The sequence below is a fragment of the Pseudophryne corroboree genome, chromosome 10, assembly GCF_028390025.1.
Source record: "Pseudophryne corroboree isolate aPseCor3 chromosome 10, aPseCor3.hap2, whole genome shotgun sequence".
In the NCBI taxonomy this organism is placed as follows: Eukaryota; Metazoa; Chordata; class Amphibia; order Anura; family Myobatrachidae; genus Pseudophryne; species Pseudophryne corroboree.
This window is the reverse complement of record NC_086453.1, coordinates 8,968,923-8,993,302: the sequence shown is the minus strand read 5'-3', so window position 1 is coordinate 8,993,302 and position 24,380 is coordinate 8,968,923. Positions and strand designations below refer to the sequence as shown.

At 53.9% G+C, this 24,380-nt stretch overlaps 1 protein-coding gene across 1 annotated transcript in view; it reads left to right on the top strand.

The window, feature by feature from the left end:
- Window positions 1-24,380, top strand: part of ARHGEF19 (Rho guanine nucleotide exchange factor 19) — a 127,354-nt gene that overhangs the window by 55,664 nt on the left and 47,310 nt on the right. Inside the window, exons 5-8 of the mRNA XM_063942088.1 lie at window positions 18,993-19,138; window positions 20,590-20,837; window positions 21,258-21,418; window positions 22,614-22,766. Of these exons, the coding sequence (XP_063798158.1) occupies window positions 18,993-19,138; window positions 20,590-20,837; window positions 21,258-21,418; window positions 22,614-22,766 (708 nt within the window). The remainder of the gene's footprint in view (window positions 1-18,992; window positions 19,139-20,589; window positions 20,838-21,257; window positions 21,419-22,613; window positions 22,767-24,380) is intronic.

Below are 24,380 nucleotides of genomic sequence, written 5' to 3'. Positions count from 1 at the left end.
CACTTGGGTTAGAAATTGGTTATATGAAAGGGAGCAGCGAGTGGAAGTAAATGAAACATTTTTGAATCGGACTAAGTACTTAGTGGTGTGCCACAAGGGTCTGTACTTGGACCACTATTGTTCAACATTTTCATAAATGATCTAGAGGTAGGTCTAGAGAGCATGGTGTCAATTTTTGCAAGTGACCCCAAACTGTGTAAGGATATAAACTTGCAGGGGGATGCTGAGTGTCTTCATAACGATTTATTTAAACTGGAAGCATGGGCAGCAAAATGGAGAATGAGGTTTAATAGAGACAAATGAAGGTAATGCACTTTGGAAGCAAGAACAAACATACCACTTACACACTAAATGGAGAAAAACTAGGGGACTCTGTACTGGAAAAAGAATTAGTTGTTCACATAGATAACAAACTAAGCAGCAGTACCCAAAGAAGGAGTGCAGCAAAGAAGGCAAACAAGGTATTAGCATGCATAAAGCGGGGAATTGATGCAAGGGACGAAGGTGTTATACTCCCATTATATATCCCTCGTGAGGCCACATCTCGAATACTGTGCACAATTTTGGGCACCATACTATAAAAAGGATATCCTGGAACTAGAAAAGGTTCAGAGGCGGGCAACCAAATTGATTAAGGGGATGGAGACGCTGGAATGCGAGGAAAGGCTTGCAAGACTAGGCATGTTTACACTGGAAAAACAGAGATTAAGAGGGGACATGATTAACATTTACAAATATATAAGGGGGCAATACACAGAGCTAGTGGGGGACTTGTTTTTGGTAAGATAAACACAAAGGACACGTGGACACCAGCTTAGGCTAGAGGAGAGGAGATTTTGCAGCCTGAGATGGAAAGGTTCTTCACAGTAAGGACAATACATATATTTGGAATTCCCTGCCTGAGAGAGTAGTAATGGCGGACTCTGTTGTTACTTTTAAGAATAAGCTAGGTAAATTCCTAACGGATAAGGAAATACAGGGTTACGGAGGGTAAATCATGCACTACAGTAAACCCCCCCCCCCCCCCCCCGAAAAAAAAAAACACCCAAAAACATAAACATTAAATGGACATAACTGCTAAACTTTCAACACAGTTAATATTAGTTTTAAAATATCACAGTATAGGAGATCACTAACAGGTTGAACCCCGCATGTCAGGCCCAGCACAGGACTAGTCCACCCCACATGTCAGGCCCAGCACAGGACTAGTACACCCCGCATGTCAGGCCCAGCACAGGGCTAGTCCTCCCCGCATGTCAGGCCCAGCACAGGGCTAGTACACCCCGCATGTCAGGCCCAGCACAGGACTAGTCACCCCGCATGTCAGGCCCAGCACAGGACTAGTCACCCCGCATGTCAGGCCCAGCACAGGACTAGTCCACCCCACATGTCAGGCCCAGCACAGGACTAGTCCACCCCACATATCAGGCCAAGCACAGGACTAGTACACCCCGCATGTCAGGCCCAGCACAGGGCTAGTACCCCCCGCATGTCAGGCCCAGCACAGGACTAGTCCACCCCACATGTCAGGCCCAGCACAGGACTAGTACACCCCGCATGTCAGGCCCAGCACAGGACTAGTACACCCCACATGTCAGGCCCAGCACAGGACTAGTCCACCCCACATGTCAGGCCCAGCACAGGACTAGTCCATCCCACATGTCAGGCCCAGCACAGGACTAGTCCACCCCGCATGTCAGGCCCAGCACAGGACTAGTCCACCCCACATGTCAGGCCCAGCACAGGACTAGTCCACCCCACATGTCAGGCCCAGCACAGGACTAGTACACCCCGCATGTCAGGCCCAGCACAGCACTAGTCACCACGCATGTCAGGCCCAGCACAGGACTAGTCCACCCCACATGTCAGGCCCAGCACAGGACTAGTCCTCCCCGCATGTCAGACCCAGCACAGGACTAGTACACCCCGCATGTCAGGCCCAGCACAGGACAAGTCCTCCCCGCATGTCAGGCCCAGCACAGGACTAGTACACCATGCATGTCAGGCCCAGCACAGGACTAGTACACCCCACATGTCAGGCCCAGCACAGGACTAGTCCACCCCACATGTCAGGCCCAGCACAGGACTAGTACACCCCCGCATGTCAGGCCCAGCACAGGACTAGTCCACCCCACATATCAGGCCAAGCACAGGACTAGTACACCCCACATATCAGGCCCAGCACAGGACTAGTACACCCCACATGTCAGGCCCAGCACAGGGCTAGTACCCCCCGCATGTCAGGCCCAGCACAGGGCTAGTACCCCCCGCATGTCAGGCCCAGCACAGGACTAGTCCACCCCACATGTCAGGCCCAGCACAGGACTAGTCCACCCCGCATGTCAGGCCCAGCACAGGACTAGTCCACCCCACATGTCAGGCCCAGCACAGGACTAGTCCACCCCACATGTCAGGCCCAGCACAGGACTAGTACACCCCGCATGTCAGGCCCAGCACAGCACTAGTCACCACGCATGTCAGGCCCAGCACAGGACTAGTCCACCCCACATGTCAGGCCCAGCACAGGACTAGTCCTCCCCGCATGTCAGACCCAGCACAGGACTAGTACACCCCGCATGTCAGGCCCAGCACAGGACTAGTCCTCCCCGCATGTCAGGCCCAGCACAGGACTAGTCCTCCCCGCATGTCAGGCCCAGCACAGGACTAGTACACCCCACATGTCAGGCCCAGCACAGGACTAGTCCTCCCCGCATGTCAGGCCCAGCACAGGACTAGTCCTCCCCGCATGTCAGGCCCAGCACAGGGCTAGTACACCCCACATGTCAGGCCCAGCACAGGGCTAGTCCTCCCCGCATGTCAGGCCCAGCACAGGACTAGTACACCATGCATGTCAGGCCCAGCACAGGACTAGTACACCCCACATGTCAGGCCCAGCACAGGACTAGTCCTCCCCGCATGTCAGGCCCAGCACAGGACTAGTACACCCCGCATGTCAGGCCCAGCACAGGGCTAGTCCTCCCCGCATGTCAGGCCCAGCACAGGGCTAGTACACCCCACATGTCAGGCCCAGCACAGGGCTAGTACACCCCGCATGTCAGGCCCAGCACAGGGCTAGTCCTCCCCGCATGTCAGGCCCAGCACAGGACTAGTACACCATGCATGTCAGGCCCAGCACAGGACTAGTACACCCCACATGTCAGGCCCAGCACAGGACTAGCCCTCCCCGCATGTCAGGCCCAGCACAGGACTAGTACACCCCGCATGTCAGGCCCAGCACAGGGCTAGTCCTCCCCGCATGTCAGGCCCAGCACAGGACTAGTACACCCCGCATGTCAGGCCCAGCACAGGGCTAGTCCTCCCCGCATGTCAGGCCCAGCACAGGACTAGTACACCCCACATGTCAGGCCCAGCACAGGGCTAGTCCTCCCCGCATGTCAGGCCCAGCACAGGACTAGTACACCCCACATGTCAGGCCCAGCACAGGACTAGTCCTCCCCGCATGTCAGGCCCAGCACAGGGCTAGTACAACCCACATGTCAGACCCAGCACAGGGCTAGTACACCCCACATGTCAGGCCCAGCACAGGACTAGTACACCCCACATGTCAGGCCCAGCACAGGACTAGTCCACCCCGCATGTCAGATCCAGCACAGGACTAGTCCTCCCCGCATGTCAGGCCCAGCACAGGACTAGTCCTCCCCACATATCAGGCCCAGCACAGGACTAGTACACCCCGCATGTCAGACCCAGCACAGGACTAGTCCACCCCAAATATCAGGCCCAGCACAGGACTAGTCCTCCCCGCATGTCAGACCCAGCACAGGACTAGTACACCCCGCATGTCAGGCCCAGCACTGGACCAGTCCTCCCCGCATGTCAGGCCCAGCACAGGGCTAGTCACCCCGCATGTCAGGCCCAGCACAGGACTAGTCATCCCCCCATGTCAGGCCCAGCACAGGACTAGTACACCCCGCATGTCAGGCCCAGCACAGGACTAGTACACCCCACATGTCAGGCCCAGCACAGGACTAGTCCTCCCCGCATCTCAGGCCCAGCACAGGGCTAGTCACCCCGCATGTCAGGCCCAGCACAGGACCAGTCCTCCCCGCATGTCAGGCCCAGCACAGGGCTAGTCACCCCGCATGTCAGGCCCAGCACAGGACTAGTCATCCCCGCATGTCAGGCCCAGCACAGGACTAGTACACCCCGCATGTCAGGCCCAGCACAGGACTAGTACACCCCGCATGTCAGGCCCAGCACAGGGCTAGTACACACCGCATGTCAGGCCCAGCACAGGACTAGTACACCCCACATGTCAGGCCCAGCACAGGACTAGTACACCCCACATGTCAGGCCCAGCACAGGACTAGTCCACCCCACATGTCAGGCCCAGCACAGGACTAGTCCACCCCACATGTCAGGCCCAGCACAGGACTAGTCCTCCCCGCATGTCAGGCCCAGCACAGGACTAGTCCACCCCACATGTCAGGCCCAGCACAGGACTAGTCCACCCCACATGTCAGGCCCAGCACAGGACTAGTCCACCCCACATGTCAGGCCCAGCACAGGACTAGTCCACCCCACATGTCAGGCCCAGCACAGGACTAGTCCTCCCCGCATGTCAGACCCAGCACAGGACTAGTACACCCCGCATGTCAGGCCCAGCACAGGGCTAGTCCTCCCCGCATGTCAGGCCCAGCACAGCACTAGTCCTCCCCGCATGTCAGACCCAGCACAGGACCAGTCCTCCCCGCATGTCAGGCCCAGCACAGGGCTAGTCACCCCGCATGTCAGGCCCAGCACAGGACTAGTCATCCCCGCATGTCAGGCCCAGCACAGGGCAAGTCCTCCCCGCATGTCAGGCCCAGCACAGGACTAGTACACCATGCATGTCAGGCCCAGCACAGGACTAGTACACCCCACATGTCAGGCCCAGCACAGGACTAGTCCTCCCCGCATGTCAGGCCCAGCACAGGGCTAGTACACCCCACATGTCAGACCCAGCACAGGGCTAGTACACCCCGCATGTCAGGCCCAGCACAGGACTAGTACACCATGCATGTCAGGCCCAGCACAGGACTAGTACACCCCACATGTCAGGCCCAGCACAGGACTAGCCCTCCCCGCATGTCAGGCCCAGCACAGGACTAGTACACCCCGCATGTCAGGCCCAGCACAGGGCTAGTCCTCCCCGCATGTCAGGCCCAGCACAGGACTAGTACACCCCGCATGTCAGGCCCAGCACAGGGCTAGTCCTCCCCGCATGTCAGGCCCAGCACAGGACTAGTACACCCCACATGTCAGGCCCAGCACAGGGCTAGTCCTCCCCGCATGTCAGGCCCAGCACAGGACTAGTACACCCCACATGTCAGGCCCAGCACAGGACTAGTCCTCCCCGCATGTCAGGCCCAGCACAGGGCTAGTACAACCCACATGTCAGACCCAGCACAGGGCTAGTACACCCCACATGTCAGGCCCAGCACAGGACTAGTACACCCCACATGTCAGGCCCAGCACAGGACTAGTCCACCCCGCATGTCAGATCCAGCACAGGACTAGTCCTCCCCGCATGTCAGGCCCAGCACAGGACTAGTCCTCCCCACATATCAGGCCCAGCACAGGACTAGTACACCCCGCATGTCAGACCCAGCACAGGACTAGTCCACCCCAAATATCAGGCCCAGCACAGGACTAGTCCTCCCCGCATGTCAGACCCAGCACAGGACTAGTACACCCCGCATGTCAGGCCCAGCACTGGACCAGTCCTCCCCGCATGTCAGGCCCAGCACAGGGCTAGTCACCCCGCATGTCAGGCCCAGCACAGGACTAGTCATCCCCCCATGTCAGGCCCAGCACAGGACTAGTACACCCCGCATGTCAGGCCCAGCACAGGACTAGTACACCCCACATGTCAGGCCCAGCACAGGACTAGTCCTCCCCGCATCTCAGGCCCAGCACAGGGCTAGTCACCCCGCATGTCAGGCCCAGCACAGGACCAGTCCTCCCCGCATGTCAGGCCCAGCACAGGGCTAGTCACCCCGCATGTCAGGCCCAGCACAGGACTAGTCATCCCCGCATGTCAGGCCCAGCACAGGACTAGTACACCCCGCATGTCAGGCCCAGCACAGGACTAGTACACCCCGCATGTCAGGCCCAGCACAGGGCTAGTACACACCGCATGTCAGGCCCAGCACAGGACTAGTACACCCCACATGTCAGGCCCAGCACAGGACTAGTACACCCCACATGTCAGGCCCAGCACAGGACTAGTCCACCCCACATGTCAGGCCCAGCACAGGACTAGTCCACCCCACATGTCAGGCCCAGCACAGGACTAGTCCTCCCCGCATGTCAGGCCCAGCACAGGACTAGTCCACCCCACATGTCAGGCCCAGCACAGGACTAGTCCACCCCACATGTCAGGCCCAGCACAGGACTAGTCCACCCCACATGTCAGGCCCAGCACAGGACTAGTCCACCCCACATGTCAGGCCCAGCACAGGACTAGTCCTCCCCGCATGTCAGACCCAGCACAGGACTAGTACACCCCGCATGTCAGGCCCAGCACAGGGCTAGTCCTCCCCGCATGTCAGGCCCAGCACAGCACTAGTCCTCCCCGCATGTCAGACCCAGCACAGGACCAGTCCTCCCCGCATGTCAGGCCCAGCACAGGGCTAGTCACCCCGCATGTCAGGCCCAGCACAGGACTAGTCATCCCCGCATGTCAGGCCCAGCACAGGGCAAGTCCTCCCCGCATGTCAGGCCCAGCACAGGACTAGTACACCATGCATGTCAGGCCCAGCACAGGACTAGTACACCCCACATGTCAGGCCCAGCACAGGACTAGTCCTCCCCGCATGTCAGGCCCAGCACAGGGCTAGTACACCCCACATGTCAGACCCAGCACAGGGCTAGTACACCCCGCATGTTAGGCCCAGCACAGGACTAGTACACCCCACATGTCAGGCCCAGCACAGGACTAGTCCACCCCGCATGTCAGGTCCAGCACAGGACTAGTCCTCCCCGCATGTCAGGCCCAGCACAGGACTAGTACACCCCGCATGTCAGACCCAGCACAGGACTAGTACACCCCGCATGTCAGGCCCAGCACAGGACTGTTCCACCCCGCATGTCAGGTCCAGCACAGGACTAGTACACCCCGCATGTCAGGCCCAGCACTGGACTAGTCCACCCCGCATGTCAGGTCCAGCACAGGACTAGTCCTCCCCGCATGTCAGGCCCAGCACAGGGCTAGTACACCCCGCATGTCAGTCCCAGCACAGGGCTAGTACACCCCACATGTCAGGCCCAGCACAGGACTAGTACACCCCGCATGTCAGGCCCAGCACAGGACTAGTCACCCCACATGTCAGGCCCAGCACAGGGCTAGTCACCCCGCATGTCAGGCCCAGCACAGGGCTAGTACACCCCGCATGTCAGGCCCAGCACAGGGCTTGTACACCCCGCATGTCAGGCCCAGCACAGGACTAGTCCTCCTCGCATGTCAGGCCCAGCACAGGACTAGTCCTTCCCGCTGTCAGGCCCAGCACAGGACTAGTACACCCCGCATGTCAGGCCCAGCACAGGACTAGTCACCCCGCATGTCAGGCCCAGCACAGGGCTAGTCACCCCACATGTCAGGCCCAGCACAGGGCTAGTACTGTCAGGTCCGGGTGTTTTTGTGAATCCGTTAACCCGGGACCAACCACAGGTGTAGGTGCTGGGGTATGAAGAAAGCAGGGAGGACGAAGAAAGTTCCGTTTCATATATTTATTAAAAATAACAATTCAGTAAAGAGTTAAATGACAAGTTGTTAATCATCATATTATACTGAAGTATTGCAGGAATGGCAGAAATAATATGCAGGATAAATCTCAACAACAAATAAAAGAAATGTTCATGGAACTGTATATTAAACAAGCTGAAGAATAAATGTTGAATTGTCCAAATATAAACAAGCTTTGATGCTGAACTGCAGAATGTGTTTAACTGGGTAATGCAGACATGAAGACATAACTGTAAGGATTTGCAATGAAGTTTTGAGCGTTAACTGAGAGGCTGTGAAGAATTATCCTTGTTATGGTAACATAGAAAATAAAAGTACTGAATTGGGTTACTTGCGGGTTCCGGAGATCACTGTGAAAACTGTAGCAGATGACAAGGTGATGAACGGGTTAAATGCAGAGTAGAACAAACGAACAGCTGAGGGTAGTGGAATCCTCCAAACTTTGTATGGTTGAAGGCAGGCAGACAAGGTAACCTCATGCAAGACTCTGGGAATCCAACTGTTTCCAGTAGGTGTGCAATTAACTGACAGCACAGCGGAGAGCCGGTGGATCTTTAGCAGTGAAGGCTGCAGACGGACCTCTGGGAACGGAGGCGATATCTGGACCACGGGAATCACACAGGAATGCACGGAGAGAGCTCAGAGCTAGAGCACAGCGTTGATACAACAAAGCACTGGCCCAGAGTAACATAATCCCAGCCTACTTAAAGGCAGCACAAGCACGGGATTGGCTTACACCTGCCCACAGGTGTTTTCACAAGTGCTCTGTATTACCTATTTGGTCTCCAACATGGCCGCCTCCTATACAGCAGACACACCGCAGTGCCTTAGGCCATCTGGTCCCCGCACTCCCAGTTCCCAGACTCTGCATTACCTGTGCCACTGATCACGCCGCGTCCCCACACGGGCGCACAGCACCGCGAGCAACCGCACTGGCAATGGACGAATCCCAGAACCCGCAGAGGTGAGAGACCGGTTCGTGACAGTACCCCCTCTTCTAAGGGTGGTCTCCGAACACCTTTGAACCTTATCAGGATTTTTGGAGAAGTATTTCTGTACCAGTCTTGGAGCATGAACATCTTCAGAAAAAACCCAGGATCTCTCCTCCGGACCGTAACCCTTCCAGTCGACCAAAAACTGTAAACGTCCATATCGGGAACGTGAGTCCACAATCTCTTTAACTTCAAATTCCTCATCTTGCAAAGAGTGAACTTTAGGAGATTTGGACTGGGTAGTACGGAATTTATTGAGAATCAAAGGTTTCAATAAAGATGTATGAAAGGCGTTAGGAATTCTCAAAGACGGTGGCAACTTGACTTTGTATGACACAGGATTGAGTACCTTTACAATGGGAAATGGACCAATAAACTTGGGAGCAAATTTCTTAGAAGGAACTTTGAACCTGAGATTGCGCGTAGAAATCCAAACTTGGTCTCCCACCTTGTAATTCGGTACAGCTTTACGTTTTCTATCTGCAAAAGATTTATAACGAGCTGAAGTTTTGACCAACGACTTACGCACACAACTCCAGATTCTAGATAGACGTTGAAGCTCTTGATCTGCTGCTGGAACCTCTAGGGCTGGCAATGGATGGAACTCTGGCACACGAGGATGAAAGCCGAAGTTAATATAAAAGGGCGTAGATTCTGAAGACGAATGGAAGAGATTATTATGAGCAAATTCTGCCAATGGAAGGTAGTCAACCCAGTCATCCTGTGAGGACGATATATATAGCCGGAGAAATGTTTCAAGGTCTTGGTTTACTCTCTCAGTTTGTCCATCTGTCTGAGGATGATATGCAGAAGAAAAATTCAACTTGACATTTAAAGATGAACAAAGAGACCTCCAGAACTTGGCCACAAACTGTGTTCCCCGATCAGAGATGATCTCTCGAGGAAGGCCATGCAACTTGAAGATTTCAGAGATGAACAATCTGGCTAGTAAAGGGGCTGATGGTAATCCAGTTAATGGAATGAAATGTGCCATTTTCGAAAATCGATCCACTATCACCCAAATGGTATTTCGCCCTTTTAATGGAGGTAGATCGGTCACGAAATCCATTGAGATATGAGTCCATGGTTGTTTGGGTATGGATAATGGATGTAATAAACCTGGTGGAGAACTTCTTGGACTCTTATGTTGGGCACATTTAGGACATGCTGCTATAAACTCTTGGACATCGGCTTTGAGACGTGGCCACCAATAAGACTGTTGAATAAATTTGAGAGTCTTTAGAACCCCAGGATGACCCATGAAGGAAGAGGAGTGAGCCCAGGTAAGCAGCCGTTTTCGAAGATTTGTGGCGACAAAGGTCTTGCCAGGCGGAGGAACTGGAAAGGTTTGAGTCATTAAAAAGGACGTAGGATTCACAATGGCTTGATTCGTGGTAGTATCATTTAATTCAGAAGAAGCAAAGGACCGAGAAAGGGCATCTGCCTTTTTGTTCTGAGACCCTGGACGATAGGTGAGCTTGAAATTGAATCGTGTGAAGAAAAGCGCCCATCTAGCTTGTCGTGGATTCAAGCACTGAGCTGACTGCAGATATAGAAGATTCTTATGATCAGTATAAACTGTAATGCGATGTTGTGCTCCTTCTAGAAGGTATCTCCACTCCTCAAATGCCAACTTGATGGCAAGTAATTCTTGCTCACCGATTGCATAATTACGTTCGGCCAGGAGGAACTTACGGGAGAAATATCCGCAGGGATGGACCTTTTTATCTTCAAAGACTTGTGACAACACAGCTCCTACTGCTTCTGTAGATGCATCCACCTCTAGTAGAAAGGGACGATTCAAATCGGGCTGTCGAAGAATGGGTGCTGACCCAAAGGCTTGCTTTAAATCAGAGAAGGCTTTGATTGCTTCAGAAGACCAGTTCGTAGGATTTGCTCCCTTGCAAATTAGGGCTGTAATGGGAGCAGCTAACGTAGAATAATTCTTAATGAATCTCCTATAGAAATTAGCAAAGCCAAGAAATCGCTGAATCCCCTTGAGAGTTGTAGGAGTGGACCAATCTCGGATAGCTTGTACCTTACCGGGATCCATACATAGCTCTGATCCAGAAATGATGTAATCAAGGAACGGTATGGAAGATACTTCAAAAGTGCACTTCTCTAACTTACAATAAAGTTGATTTTTCCTCAGACGTGTCAGTACCTCTTTAACTTGATGACGGTGAGACTTTAGATCCTTAGAGAATATTAGGATATCATCCAGGTACACTACTAGACACTTGTAGAGAAGATCACGAAAAAGTTCATTCACATAGCTTTGAAAAACTGCAGGTGCATTACAAAGACCAAAAGGCATTACAAGGTATTCGTAATGCCCATCCCGGGTATTAAAGGCAGTCTTCCATTCGTCCCCTGCTCGGATGCGGATTAAATTGTAGGCCCCTCGGAGATCCAATTTTGTAAACACAGTAGCTCCCTTTACCCGATCAAATAATTCTGGAATTAAGGGTAATGGGTACTTGTTTTTCACAGTGATCTCATTGAGTCCACGGTAATCTATGCATGGTCGTAACCCACCGTCCTTCTTCTTAACGAAAAAGAATCCGGCTCCTGCAGGTGAAGAAGATGGTCTGATAAATCCTTTGGTTAGATTTTCTTGTATATAATCATAGCTTGCGTCTCTGGGATGGATAGCGGATAAATTCGTCCTCTAGGAGGGGTTTTGCCCGGAACCAGGACGATTGGGCAGTCCCATTCGCGATGAGGAGGTAGAGTCTGCTGCTTGTTTACTGAAAACATCCGCAAAGGATTGATACACCGGAGGTAGGTCGGGAAGGCTAATTGACCGGAGAGGTACAATTGAGGCTAAACAGTCCTTGGTACAAAATTTACCCCACGAAAGGACTTCCATGGTTTGCCAATTAAGTTGAGGATTATGTTTCTGCAGCCAAGGTAAACCAAGTATCACATCTTGAGAGGCTTTGGGAATCACGTAGAAGGAGATGTATCCGGAATGGAGCACACCAACTTTCATCTTGAGACATACGGTTCGATGAGTAATTATACCATCTGGAATTCGACTTCCATCCACTGCTGTAACAGCAACTGCTGCTTCCAGAGGCATGGTTTGAACTTTAAACCGTAAGACAAAGGCTGAGGAGATGAAGTTCTCGGCTGCCCCGGAATCTAGGAGAGCTGAAACTTTCACTGTAGAACTTGGAACTTCTAATTGAATAGACAAGGTTGGCTCTTTCCCAGAACGTGATTCTAAAGTAACTCCTAGCTTAACCTCTCTTGAATAAGCTAGGAGTGAGAGTTTCCCGGTCGGTGTTTGCAGAATTTAACTAAATGTTCGGAGGACCCACAGTACATGCAGAGGTTACCCTGTCGACGACGAAGTCGTTCCTCCTCTGTGAGGCGAGAGCGCCCAATCTGCATAGGTTCCTCTGTCGTTACCGGAGACTGTGATGAAGAATCTTGTCGAGGCCTAGGATGATAACGTGGACTGGATCGCTCTGCCCTGGATTTCTCTAAACATCGCTCCCTGTAGCGTAGGTCAAGTTTGTTACAGAGAGAAATCAATTCATCCAGTTTAGTTGGCACATCCCGGATAGTTAAATCATCCTTGATTCTCTCTGAAAGTCCATTCCAAAACGCGTCGATCAGGGCCTCCTCATTCCAGTTTAACTCTGAAGACAACGTGCGAAACTGAATAATATATTGACTGACAGGACGTAAACCTTGACGTAGACGGAGAATCTCCAAAGATGCTGAGGTGGTCCTGCCTGGTTCGTCAAAGATTCTCCGGAAGGATGATACGAACTCCTTGTAATTAGAGAGGATAGGATCACCTCTTTCCCATAATGGTGATGCCCACTCCAGAGCCTGACCGGAGAGGAGGGCAATAATATATGCAACCTTAGAACGAGCTGATGGGAAACTGGCGGACAACAGTTCGAACTGGATCTCGCATTGATTCAGGAATCCTCTGCAAAGTTTTGGAGTTCCGTCAAACTTACTCGGAGAGAGTAACTGCAAGCGGGACGTAGGCAGCATCACAGGAGAAGCTGTAGTGGTAACTGGGACAACCGGAGTTGGAATCTGGACTTGAGACGTTTTAATAGCCATATGAAGAGTCTCTAAACGGTCTGCCATAGTTTGCATAAACTGCACTATTTGTGTCTGTATAGACTCCTGGTTTTCCAGACGGGAAAGGATATCTGACGTAGCACCGCCTCCTGTGAATTGGTCACTTGACGGATTCATGTGGCCAGTGCTTACTGTCAGGTCCGGGTGTTTTTGTGAATCCGTTAACCCGGGACCAACCACAGGTGTAGGTGCTGGGGTATGAAGAAAGCAGGGAGGACGAAGAAAGTTCCGTTTCATATATTTATTAAAAATAACAATTCAGTAAAGAGTTAAATGACAAGTTGTTAATCATCATATTATACTGAAGTATTGCAGGAATGGCAGAAATAATATGCAGGATAAATCTCAACAACAAATAAAAGAAATGTTCATGGAACTGTATATAAAACAAGCTGAAGAATAAATGTTGAATTGTCCAAATATAAACAAGCTTTGGTGCTGAACGGCAGAATGTGTTTAACTGGGTAATGCAGACATGAAGAAATAACTGTAAGGATTTGCAATGAAGTTTTGAGAGTTAACTGAGAGGCTGTGAAGAATTATCCTTGTTATGGTAACATAGAAAATAAAAGTACTGAATTGGGTTACTTGCGGGTTCCGGAGATCACTGTGAAAACTGTAGCAGATGACAAGGTGATGAACGGGTTAAATGCAGAGTAGAACAAACAAACAGCTGAGGGTAGTGGAATCCTCCAAACTTTGTATGGTTGAAGGCAGGCAGACAAGGTAACCTCATGCAAGACTCTGGGAATCCAACTGTATCCAGTAGGTGTGCAATTAACTGACAGCACAGCGGAGAGCCGGTGGATCTTTAGCAGTGAAGGCTGCAGACGGACCTCTGGGAACGGAGGCGATATCTGGACCACGGGAATCACACAGGAATGCACGGAGAGAGCTCAGAGCTAGAGCACAGCGTTGATACAACAAAGCACTGGCCCAGAGTAACATAATCCCAGCCTACTTAAAGGCAGCACAAGCACGGGATTGGCTTACACCTGCCCACAGGTGTTTTCACAAGTGCTCTGTATTACCTATTTGGTCTCCAACATGGCCGCCTCCTATACAGCAGACACACCGCAGTGCCTTAGGCCATCTGGTCCCCGCACTCCCAGTTCCCAGACTCTGCATTACCTGTGCCACTGATCACGCCGCGTCACCATACGGGCGCACAGCACCGCGAGCAACCGCACTGGCAACGGACGAACCCCAGAACCCGCAGAGGTGAGAGACCGGTTCATGACAAGTACACCCCGCATGAAAGGCCCAGCACAGGGCTAGTACACCCCGCATGTCAGGCCCAGCACAGGGCTAGTACACCCCACATGTCAGGCCCAGCACAGGACTAGTCACCCCGCATGTCAGGCCCAGCACAGGACTAGTCACCCCGCATGTCAGGCCCAGCACAGGACTAGTCCTCCCCACATGTCAGGCCCAGCACAGGGCTAGTCACCCCGCATGTCAGGCCCAGCACAGGGCTAGTCCTCCCCGCATGTCAGGTCCAGCACAGGACTAGTACACCCCGCATGTCAGGCCCAGCACAGGACTAGTCCACCCCGCATGTCAGGTCCAGCACAGGACTAGTCCACCCCGCATGTCAGGTCCAGCACAGGACTAGTACACCCCGCATGTCAGGCCCAGCACAGGACTAGTCACCCCGCATGTCAGGCCCAGCACAGGGCTAGTCCTCCCCGCATGTCAGGTCCAGCACAGGACTAGTACACCCCGCATGTCAGGCCCAGCACAGGACTAGTACACCCCACATGTCAGGCCCAGCACAGGACTAGTCCACCCCACATGTCAGGCCCAGCACAGGACTAGTACACCCCGCATGTCAGACCCAGCACAGGGCTAGTCCTCCCCGCATGTCAGGCCCAGCACAGGACTAGTACACCCCGCATGTCAGGCCCAGCACAGGACTAGTACACCCCGCATGTCAGACCCAGCACAGGGCTAGTCCTCCCCGCATGTCAGGCCCAGCACAGGACTAGTACACCCCGCATGTCAGGCCCAGCACAGGACTAGTACACCCCGCATGTCAGACCCAGCACAGGGCTAATACACCCCACATGTCAGGCCCAGCACAGGACTAGTCACCCCGCATGTCAGGCCCAGCACAGGGCTAGTCACCCCGCATGTCAGGCCCAGCACAGGACTAGTCCTCCCCGCATGTCAGGCCCAGCACAGGGCTAGTACACCCCGCATGTCAGGCCCAGCACAGGACTAGTCCTCCTCGCATGTCATGCCCAGCACAGGACTAGTCACCCCGCATGTCAGGCCCAGCACAGGACTAGTCACCCCGCATGTCAGGCCCAGCACAGGACTAGTACACCCCGCATGTCAGGCCCAGCACAGGACTAGTACACCCCGCATGTCAGGCCCAGCACAGGACTAGTACACCCCGCATGTCAGGCCCAGCACAGGACTAGTACACCCCGCATGTCAGACCCAGCACAGGACTAGTACACCCCACATGTCAGGCCCAGCACAGGACTAGTACACCCCGCATGTCAGGCCCAGCACAGGGCTAGTCCGCCCCGCATGTCAGGCCCAGCACAGGGCTAGTCCTCCCCGCATGTCAGGCCCAGCACAGGACTAGTACACCCCACATGTCATGCCCAGCACAGGACTAGTCACCCCGCATGTCAGGCCCAGCACAGGACTAGTACACCCCGCATGTCATGCCCAGCACAGGACTAGTCACCCCGCATGTCAGGCCCAGCACAGGACTAGTACACCCCACATGTCAGGCCCAGCACAGGACTAGTCCTCCCCGCATGTCAGGCCCAGCACAGGACTAGTACACCCCACATGTCAGGCCCAGCACAGGACTAGTACACCCCACATGTCAGTCCCAGCACAGGACTAGTACACCCCGCATGTCAGGCCCAGCACAGGGCTAGTCCTCCCCGCATGTCAGGCCCAGCACAGGACTAGTACACCCCGCATGTCATGCCCAGCACAGGACTAGTCACCCCGCATGTCAGGCCCAGCACAGGACTAGTACACCCCGCATGTCAGGCCCAGCACAGGACTAGTACACCCCACATGTCAGGCCCAGCACAGGACTAGTCCTCCCCGCATGTCAGGCCCAGCACAGGACTAGTACACCCCGCATGTCATGCCCAGCACAGGACTAGTCACCCCGCATGTCAGGCCCAGCACAGGACTAGTCACCCCGCATGTCAGGCCCAGCACAGGACTAGTACACCCCGCATGTCAGGCCCAGCACAGGACTAGTACACCCCACACGTCAGACCCAGCACAGGGCTAGTCCTCCCCGCATGTCAGGCCCAGCACAGGACTAGTACACCCCGCATGTCAGGCCCAGCACAGGACTAGTACACCCCACATGTCAGGCCCAGCACAGGACTAGTACACTCCGCATGTCAGGCCCAGCACAGGACTAGTCCGCCCCACATGTCAGGCCCAGCACAGGACTAGTACACCCCACATGTCAGGCCCAGCACAGGACTAGTACACCCCACATGTCAGGCCCAGCACAGGACTAGTACACTCCGCATGTCAGGCCCAGCACAGGACTAGTCACCCCACATGTCAGGCCCAGCACAGGACTAGTCCTCCCCGCATGTCAGGCCCAGCACAGGACTAGTCCTCCCCGCATGTCAGGCCCAGCACAGGACTAGTACACCCCGCATGTCAGACCCCGCACAGGGCTAGTCCTCCTCGCATGTCAGGCCCAGCACAGGACTAGTCCTCCCCGCATGTCAGGCCCAGCACAGGACTAGTCCTCCCCGCATGTCAGGCCCAGCACAGGACTAGTACACCCCCGCATGTCAGGCCCAGCACAGGGCTAGTCCTCCTCGCATGTCATGCCCAGCACAGGACTAGTCACCCCGCATGTCAGGCCCAGCACAGGGCTAGTCCTCCTCGCATGTCATGCCCAGCACAGGACTAGTACACCCCGCATGTCAGGCCCAGCACAGGACTAGTCCTCCTCGCATGTCATGCCCAGCACAGGACTAGTCACCCCGCATGTCAGGCCCAGCACAGGACTAGTACACCCCGCATGTCAGGCCCAGCACAGGACTAGTCCTCCTCGCATGTCATGCCCAGCACAGGACTAGTCACCCCGCATGTCAGGCCCAGCACAGGGCTAGTCCTCCTCGCATGTCATGCCCAGCACAGGACTAGTACACCCCACATGTCAGGCCCAGCACAGGACTAGTACACCCCGCATGTCAGGCCCAGCACAGGACTAGTCCTCCTCGCATGTCATGCCCAGCACAGGACTAGTACACCCCGCATGTCAGGCCCAGCACAGGACTAGTACACCCCACATGTCAGGCCCAGCACAGGACTAGTCCTCCCCGCATGTCAGGCTCAGCACAGGACTAGTACACCCCGCATGTCAGGCCCAGCACAGGACCAGTCCTCCCCGCATGTCAGGCCCAGCACAGGACTAGTACACCCCCGCATGTCAGGCTCAGCACAGGACTAGTACACCCCGCATGTCAGGCTCAGCACAGGACTAGTCCTCCCCGCATGTCAGGCCCAGCACAGGACTAGTACACCCCACATGTCAGGCCCAGCACAGGACTAGTCCTCCCCGCATGTCAGGCCCAGCACAGGACTAGTCCTCCCCGCATGTCAGGCTCAGCACAGGGCTAGTACACCCCACATGTCAGGCCCAGCACAGGACTAGTACACCCCACATGTCAGGCTCAGCACAGGACTAGTACACCCCACATGTCAGGCTCAGCACAGGACTAGTACACCCCGCATGTCAGGCCCAGCACAGGACTAGTCCGCCCCACATGTCAGGCCCAGCACAGGACTAGTACACCCCACATGTCAGGCTCAGCACAGGACTAGTACACCCCACATGTCAGGCTCAGCACAGGACTAGTACACCCCACATGTCAGGCCCAGCACAGGACTAGTACACCCCGCATGTCAGGCCCAGCATAGGACTAGTACACCCCACATGTCAGGCCCAGCACAGGACTAGTACACCCCACATGTCAGGCTCAGCACAGGACTAGTACACCCCACATGTCAGGCTCAGCACAGGACTAGTACACCCCGCATGTCAGGCCCAGCACAGGACTAGTCCGCCCCACATGTCAGGCCCAGCACAGGACTAGTACACCCCACATGTCAGGCTCAGCACAGGACTAGTACACCCCACATGTCAGGCCCAGCACAGGACTAGTCCTCCCCACATGTCAGGCCCAGCACAGGACTAGTACACCCCGCATGTCAGGCCCAGCACAGGACTAGTCCGCCCCACATGTCAGGCCCAGCACAGGACTAGTCCTCCCCACATGTCAGGCCCAGCACAGGACTAGTACACCCCGCATGTCAGGCCCAGCACAGGACTAGTCCGCCCCACATGTCAGGCCCAGCACAGGACTAGTACACCCCACATGTCAGGCCCTGCACAGGGCTAGTCCTCCCCGCATGTCAGGCCCTGCCCCGGCGCACAAGTACAAAAGCATCACACAGCGGCGATGCTTTTGTACTTTCGGAGTAGCTCCCAGCCAGCGCAGCTCCTGCGCGCTGGTAGGAGCTACTCATCGCTGTGAGGGTCACAGCAGCTGCGTGTGACATCACGCAGCCGCCGCTGCCGGCCACCACAATGGTACGGGCACGTCTGCATTGCCCGGACCGCGCCCCCTAAACGGCGGCCAAACGTCGCTGGCCCGCCCCCTCCCACCCAGCGATCGACTCTGCCTGATTGACAGCGACCGCCTCTGCCTGTCAATCAGGCAGAGGCGATCGCAGGGCTGAGACAGCCGTGGGCTGTCTGGCATGCGCCAGCGCACTGCGGCACCGGCGCAGTTCAGACCTGATTGGGTCTGAATTAGGCCCTATGTTACTATGATTAACCCCACCGAGAGCTCAGGAACCACCGACAGTAAACTGTACATCTGTCACTATACAGGAGATCACATCCAGAGGAACACACGTGTGTTTCCATATTACTGGGGCTTCTGTTTGTTTCACGGTTCGTTGTCTTAGTGCACTATTAAATGAGTCTGTGTTTGCTCGTTTTTAAGGAATTTTCAACACTTGCCCTTCAATTGTTCGTCGTCGGCCGCAGCCTCCACTCTCTGCCTCCCCCAGTGCCAGAAAGGCTGCACAGAGGCTGGAGGCTGATCCAGCTTCATTTACCCCTTCAGGAACAAACTCACAGAGGGTCTCGGGAGACCACCCAGCGAGGAGAGCGAGGGTCAGTGCCAGCTGAGACAGTCACCTTGTGAGGAGACGCAGGACCCCTCGGGTGACACCAAGTCCCAGAGAAGACAGTCACGCTTCCTACTGAGCTGTAAGTGTTACACATATATTACATGACATACACTTTTATCTCAGCCCTGTCTGTAGAAGCTCCACCAGCAAATAAAAGGGAGTTTCCTCCATAGACATCTTCATACAGATCCTCCTGCAACTCTTACTAAACAAATAGCCTGATCTGTGTACTGTTCTTTTCAGTCATGTCTTTATATCATCAGGCAAAGCTGTTTATTGTCATTGCCTTTGCACACGACACCGCTCAAGGTATCAGATGGTATATATAACGGTATACGCAGAATACATTTGTGTAACGCCATCTACCGTCAATAAAAATATACAGTTGTCCAAATGGGAAACCCCTATAAATGATACAGCCGATATCTGAGATCTGGCCCAGGGAATAAAGGTCTGATAGGCCGTAGATCGGACTCCTCTAAGCAGGTCTAGGCTGGTAAGAGTCAGAAGTGGCACAGAACATTAGGCCTATACATTGGAAATGAGCATTGGGTCAGGTTATACAAGTTACAGCCTCACACCTGTCCTGGTTTCAGGGGGCTGTCTGCCATCACATTCAGGACAGTTGTTTCTGTCTGTCTAATTGAAGGGGTCTTTGCAGGGTAGGGGGCATGGAACGGCCATTGGAAGCACAGGGCATGCCAACCTGGCGATGTGGCATAACACAGTGTGACCACTCCCCCTTCTCAGGCATGCTGGAATTTGTAGTGGGGATGGGAAATCGATGCCCAAAACATTTCCTTTGCAATCAATTTTGCTATCGAGACATGACCATTGATGGTGGGAAACCATCGGTCTCTCGCCTCTGATGGTGGAAAAACACAAAACACTTGTTATCGACCGCTAAACATTGATTTTTTTACAAAACAATCAATGACCAATCCCTAATTTGCAGTAGATCTCCCCCACCTCAGGTGAAGTATGTGCCCCTGTAGCCTTTATTTCTTCTAGGTTACCTTAAGACTATCTCCACACAAGGGTAAACACGAGCCATGGTGTGATCACGGCCTGTCCTCACTACAGTACATGTAGTGCTTACCCCTGAAGCCTCTGCTCGTGTGAACACAACTTACACGTGTAATTGGAGTCGTATCTTACACCTGCAGTCCCTTGCGCTGGTAGAGGTAGGTCAGGACAGTGCGAGAGCTGGAACACAAGTCAGACGTTCCCCTAGAGATACACCCTTGCTTAGTCCAGATTCTGAGTTGATGATGATGATGGCTGTATTTTTTAGCTAGATGCTAGATTTAAGGTTGCATGTATCTTAAGGTACAGGCTGTTGCAAATGCAGCTGCCAAAACATAACTGTACACATACACACGTGTAGCGTGACCACACCACGGACTTATAGAAATACTAAACAAAGACCACACATCTACCACTGGGTGCTGTTAGGGGGTCATAGTGGAATAATCTCTCCCCTCTGCTGCTAATATCTGTTAGAGTAACCCTGGCGCTGTCTCCCCCCAGCCATCCTGTATCAGGAATACAGCGATGTGGCCATTAACCGGGAGCTCCAGAGGCAGAAGCGGGAAGATACCACCAGTGAGGACGACGACGTATCATCCAGTCCGAGGAGCAACCTGTCGCCCAGTAGCTCCTTCCGCTCCCAGGGCTCGTCCCGAGGGTCCACCTTCTCTCTGTGGCAGGACATCCCGGATGTGAGAGGCAGCGGCCTGCTGAATACACTGACTGTCCAGGAGAGGAAACTACAAGAGGTCCTACATGATATGTTCTAGCTACATGTGATTGCCCCCATAACTCATACATTGTGGGAGCTGACAATCGGTGGGGTGAACCAATATCCATGAGTAGGCTTCCATAATATCCCTTTAATCCTGGTCACTTATGGTGAACACAGGTCCCGGGGCTAGCTAAATTCAAGTCTGCATTTCACCTGGTTTTAGTCGGCCACAGAACCTGTGTAAGTTCTAGGTGCCCCGGATAAAGGGATATTATGGAAAGGTTATCCACGAGGATACAGTCAGTAATGTGTGGGGCAGTTTGTTCATCCCACAACTTGGCTGCTTCCGGTGTGTGCACTGGACAGGCTGTATGGACAGCTCTGTCCTACCTACTCTCCTCCCGGTGTCTCCTGGGCGCCCTTCCACCTGCTCACCGGCTTCATGTTTCCACAGGCCAAGTTCGAGTTAGTGACCTCGGAAGCTTCCTATGTCAACAGTCTGGCTATAGTTGTGGACCATTTCCTGAACTCCCTGGAGCTGAGCGAGTGCCTTGGTGCCCAGGAGAAGCAGTGGCTGTTCTCCAAACTGCCAGAAGTGAAGGACATCAGCGAGAGGTACGTTCAGATCATGGTTATTGCCCCTCCCCCCAACTATAGTCCATTGTGCTGCACCTCTACTTGCCCCATGACCACAGGGTCCACCACCACATTTCTATTCTACCGGTGATTGTAGCTGTCTCTGTGGAGTACGTCCATAGGCATCGTATGCTCTACTGGACATAAGGTTGGACAATGCCAGTAACAACTTAAATAAAAGTGTGATGGTTCCACAAACCAGGGCATGGGTACTCAAAAACACCCCACCACCATGGTGGCACACAAGCGGCCCGTTGCAAAGGCCAGGAAAACTCTGTGCAAACATGGAGATCCCTGGCCTCTTTACCCCTCATAAACGGCGGCGACACGCCTTCATTTTCGCAAACAGAGTCACCGCCCCTGAAACGGCACCAGACTGTCAATCACTGATACTTGCACATTCGGCTGGATGGATGTACACAATGGAGTTTGATGTCCGTTTACATAAACTCGCAGACATGGAACCGCCATTAGGCGTTGCAGCATTCGCCTTTGCGTGTGCGATTTAGAATAACCCCCCTTAGTCCTGAGTGAGAAGAATATGTCTGTGAGAAGGAGCCAGATTCTCCAGGCTCAGAGAGACGACGCTTCCCTTCCCCTAATTATACAGTTTGCTGGAGCACTTCAAAGTCCCAATACATAGCCAAGAGCTGGAACGCCAGCCTGGAAACGGTGACTCAGTTATTACTTCACTGTTCTCTGTTTGCTTTTAAATATAAGGCAGGGAGAGCAAATATGGCACCTGCGGAAAGTGGCGGAGGCAGACGTGTAACACAGTAACACAGACTTACTGCGTGACGCGGGAACCTACCGCCATCTTCTCCCTCACTCATACACTGCAATCATCTATAACTGGGCAAAATTATTGTTTTGTGGATTCTCAGTAAAAATAAAATATTTAACTTGTGTCTAACCTGCCTACTTGTGAGCTGACAAGGATCAATTCAATAATGTTCCGTCTATCTACTTTGTGGAAACAATGTTTCTGCATTGTGGAGCGTTGGAACATTTTATGTTGTACACACAAGTGATATTAATATATGGATGCACGCCTGTGACATCAGAATAATCAGTGAGATCTGACGTTATCACTGCAGGTATACGGGATTACTCACTCCCTATTGTGACTGTGGATATTAGAAGTCATCTCTTATTATCTGCTCTGTCCCGGCAGGTTCCTGGCAGACCTGGAAGAGAGGCTGGAGGAAGACATCTTACGCTTTGATGTCTGCGATATCGTTCTTCGTCACTGTCCGGAGCTGCGCAGAGTTTATCTTCCGTATGTCACCAACCAGGCTTACCAAGAGCAGACCTACCAGCGGCTGCTGTAAGTACTCCTATCAGGGGGGGGGGGTCCACGTTGGGCTCAGTTATGGACTAAAGGGTTACATACAACATGGCTAGCGCAGCTGTCTGACCCGTATGGACACAGTACGGCTCATTTACATCCCATAGCGCAAACACGTGATGTTGCAGAGCGCCCCTTTTATATGCAGCAGATGGACTTCCAAGACAAGACGGTGGGTGCTAGGTACAGGTGTGACAGCGGTGCTAGGTACAGGTGTGACAGCGGTGCTACGTACAGGTGTGACAGCGGTGCTACGTACAGGTGTGACAGCGGTGCTACGTACAGGTGTGACAGCGGTGCTAGGTACAGGTGTGACAGCGGTGCTACGTACAGGTGTGACAGCGGCGCTACGTACAGGTGTGACAGCGGTGCTACGTACAGGTGTGTCAGCGGTGCTACGTACAGGTGTGATGCTAGGTACAGGTGTGTCAGCGGTGCTACGTACAGGTGTGACAGCGGTGCTACGTACAGGTGTGACAGCGGCGCTACGTACAGGTGTGACAGCGGTGCTACGTACAGGTGTGACAGCGGTGCTACGTACAGGTGTGTCAGCGGTGCTAGGTACAGGTGTGACAGCGGTGCTACGTACAGGTGTGACAGCGGTGCTACGTACAGGTGTGTCAGCGGTGCTAGGTACAGGTGTGTCAGCGGTGCTACGTACAGGTGTGACAGCGGTGCTACGTACAGGTGTGTCAGCGGTGCTAGGTACAGGTGTGACAGCGGCGCTACGTACAGGTGTCACAGCGGTGCTACGTACAGGTGTGACAGCGGTGCTACGTACAGGTGTGATGCTAGGTACAGGTGTGTCAGCGGTGCTAAGTACAGGTGTGACAGCGGTGCTACGTACAGGTGTGACAGCGGTGCTACGTACAGGTGTGACAGCGGTGCTAGGTACAGGTGTGTCAGCGGTGCTACGTACAGGTGTGACAGCGGTGCTACGTACAGGTGTGACAGCGGTGCTAGGTACAGGTGTGACAGCGGTGCTACGTACAGGTGTGACAGCGGTGCTAGGTACAGGTGTGTCAGCGGTGCTACGTACAGGTGTGACAGCGGCGCTACGTACAGGTGTGACAGCGGTGCTACGTACAGGTGTGACAGCGGTGCTAGGTACAGGTGTGTCAGCGGTGCTACGTACAGGTGTGACAGCGGTGCTACGTACAGGTGTGACTGCGGTGCTAGGTACAGGTGTGACAGCGGTGCTACGTACAGGTGTGACAGCGGTGCTAGGTACAGGTGTGTCAGCGGTGCTACGTACAGGTGTGACAGCGGTGCAACGTACAGGTGTGACAGCGGTGCTACGTACAGGTGTGACAGTGGTGCTAGGTACAGGTGTGACAGCGGCGCTACGTACAGGTGTGACAGCGGCGCTACGTACAGGTGTGACAGCGGTGCTACGTACAGGTGTGACAGCGGCGCTACGTACAGGTGTGATGCTATGTACAGGTGTGTCAGCGGTGCTACGTACAGGTGTGATGCTCGGTACAGGTGTGTCAGCGGTGCTACGTACAGGTGTGACAGCGGTGCTACGTACAGGTGTGATGCTAGGTACAGGTGTGTCAGCGGTGCTACGTACAGGTGTGTCAGCGGTGCTAC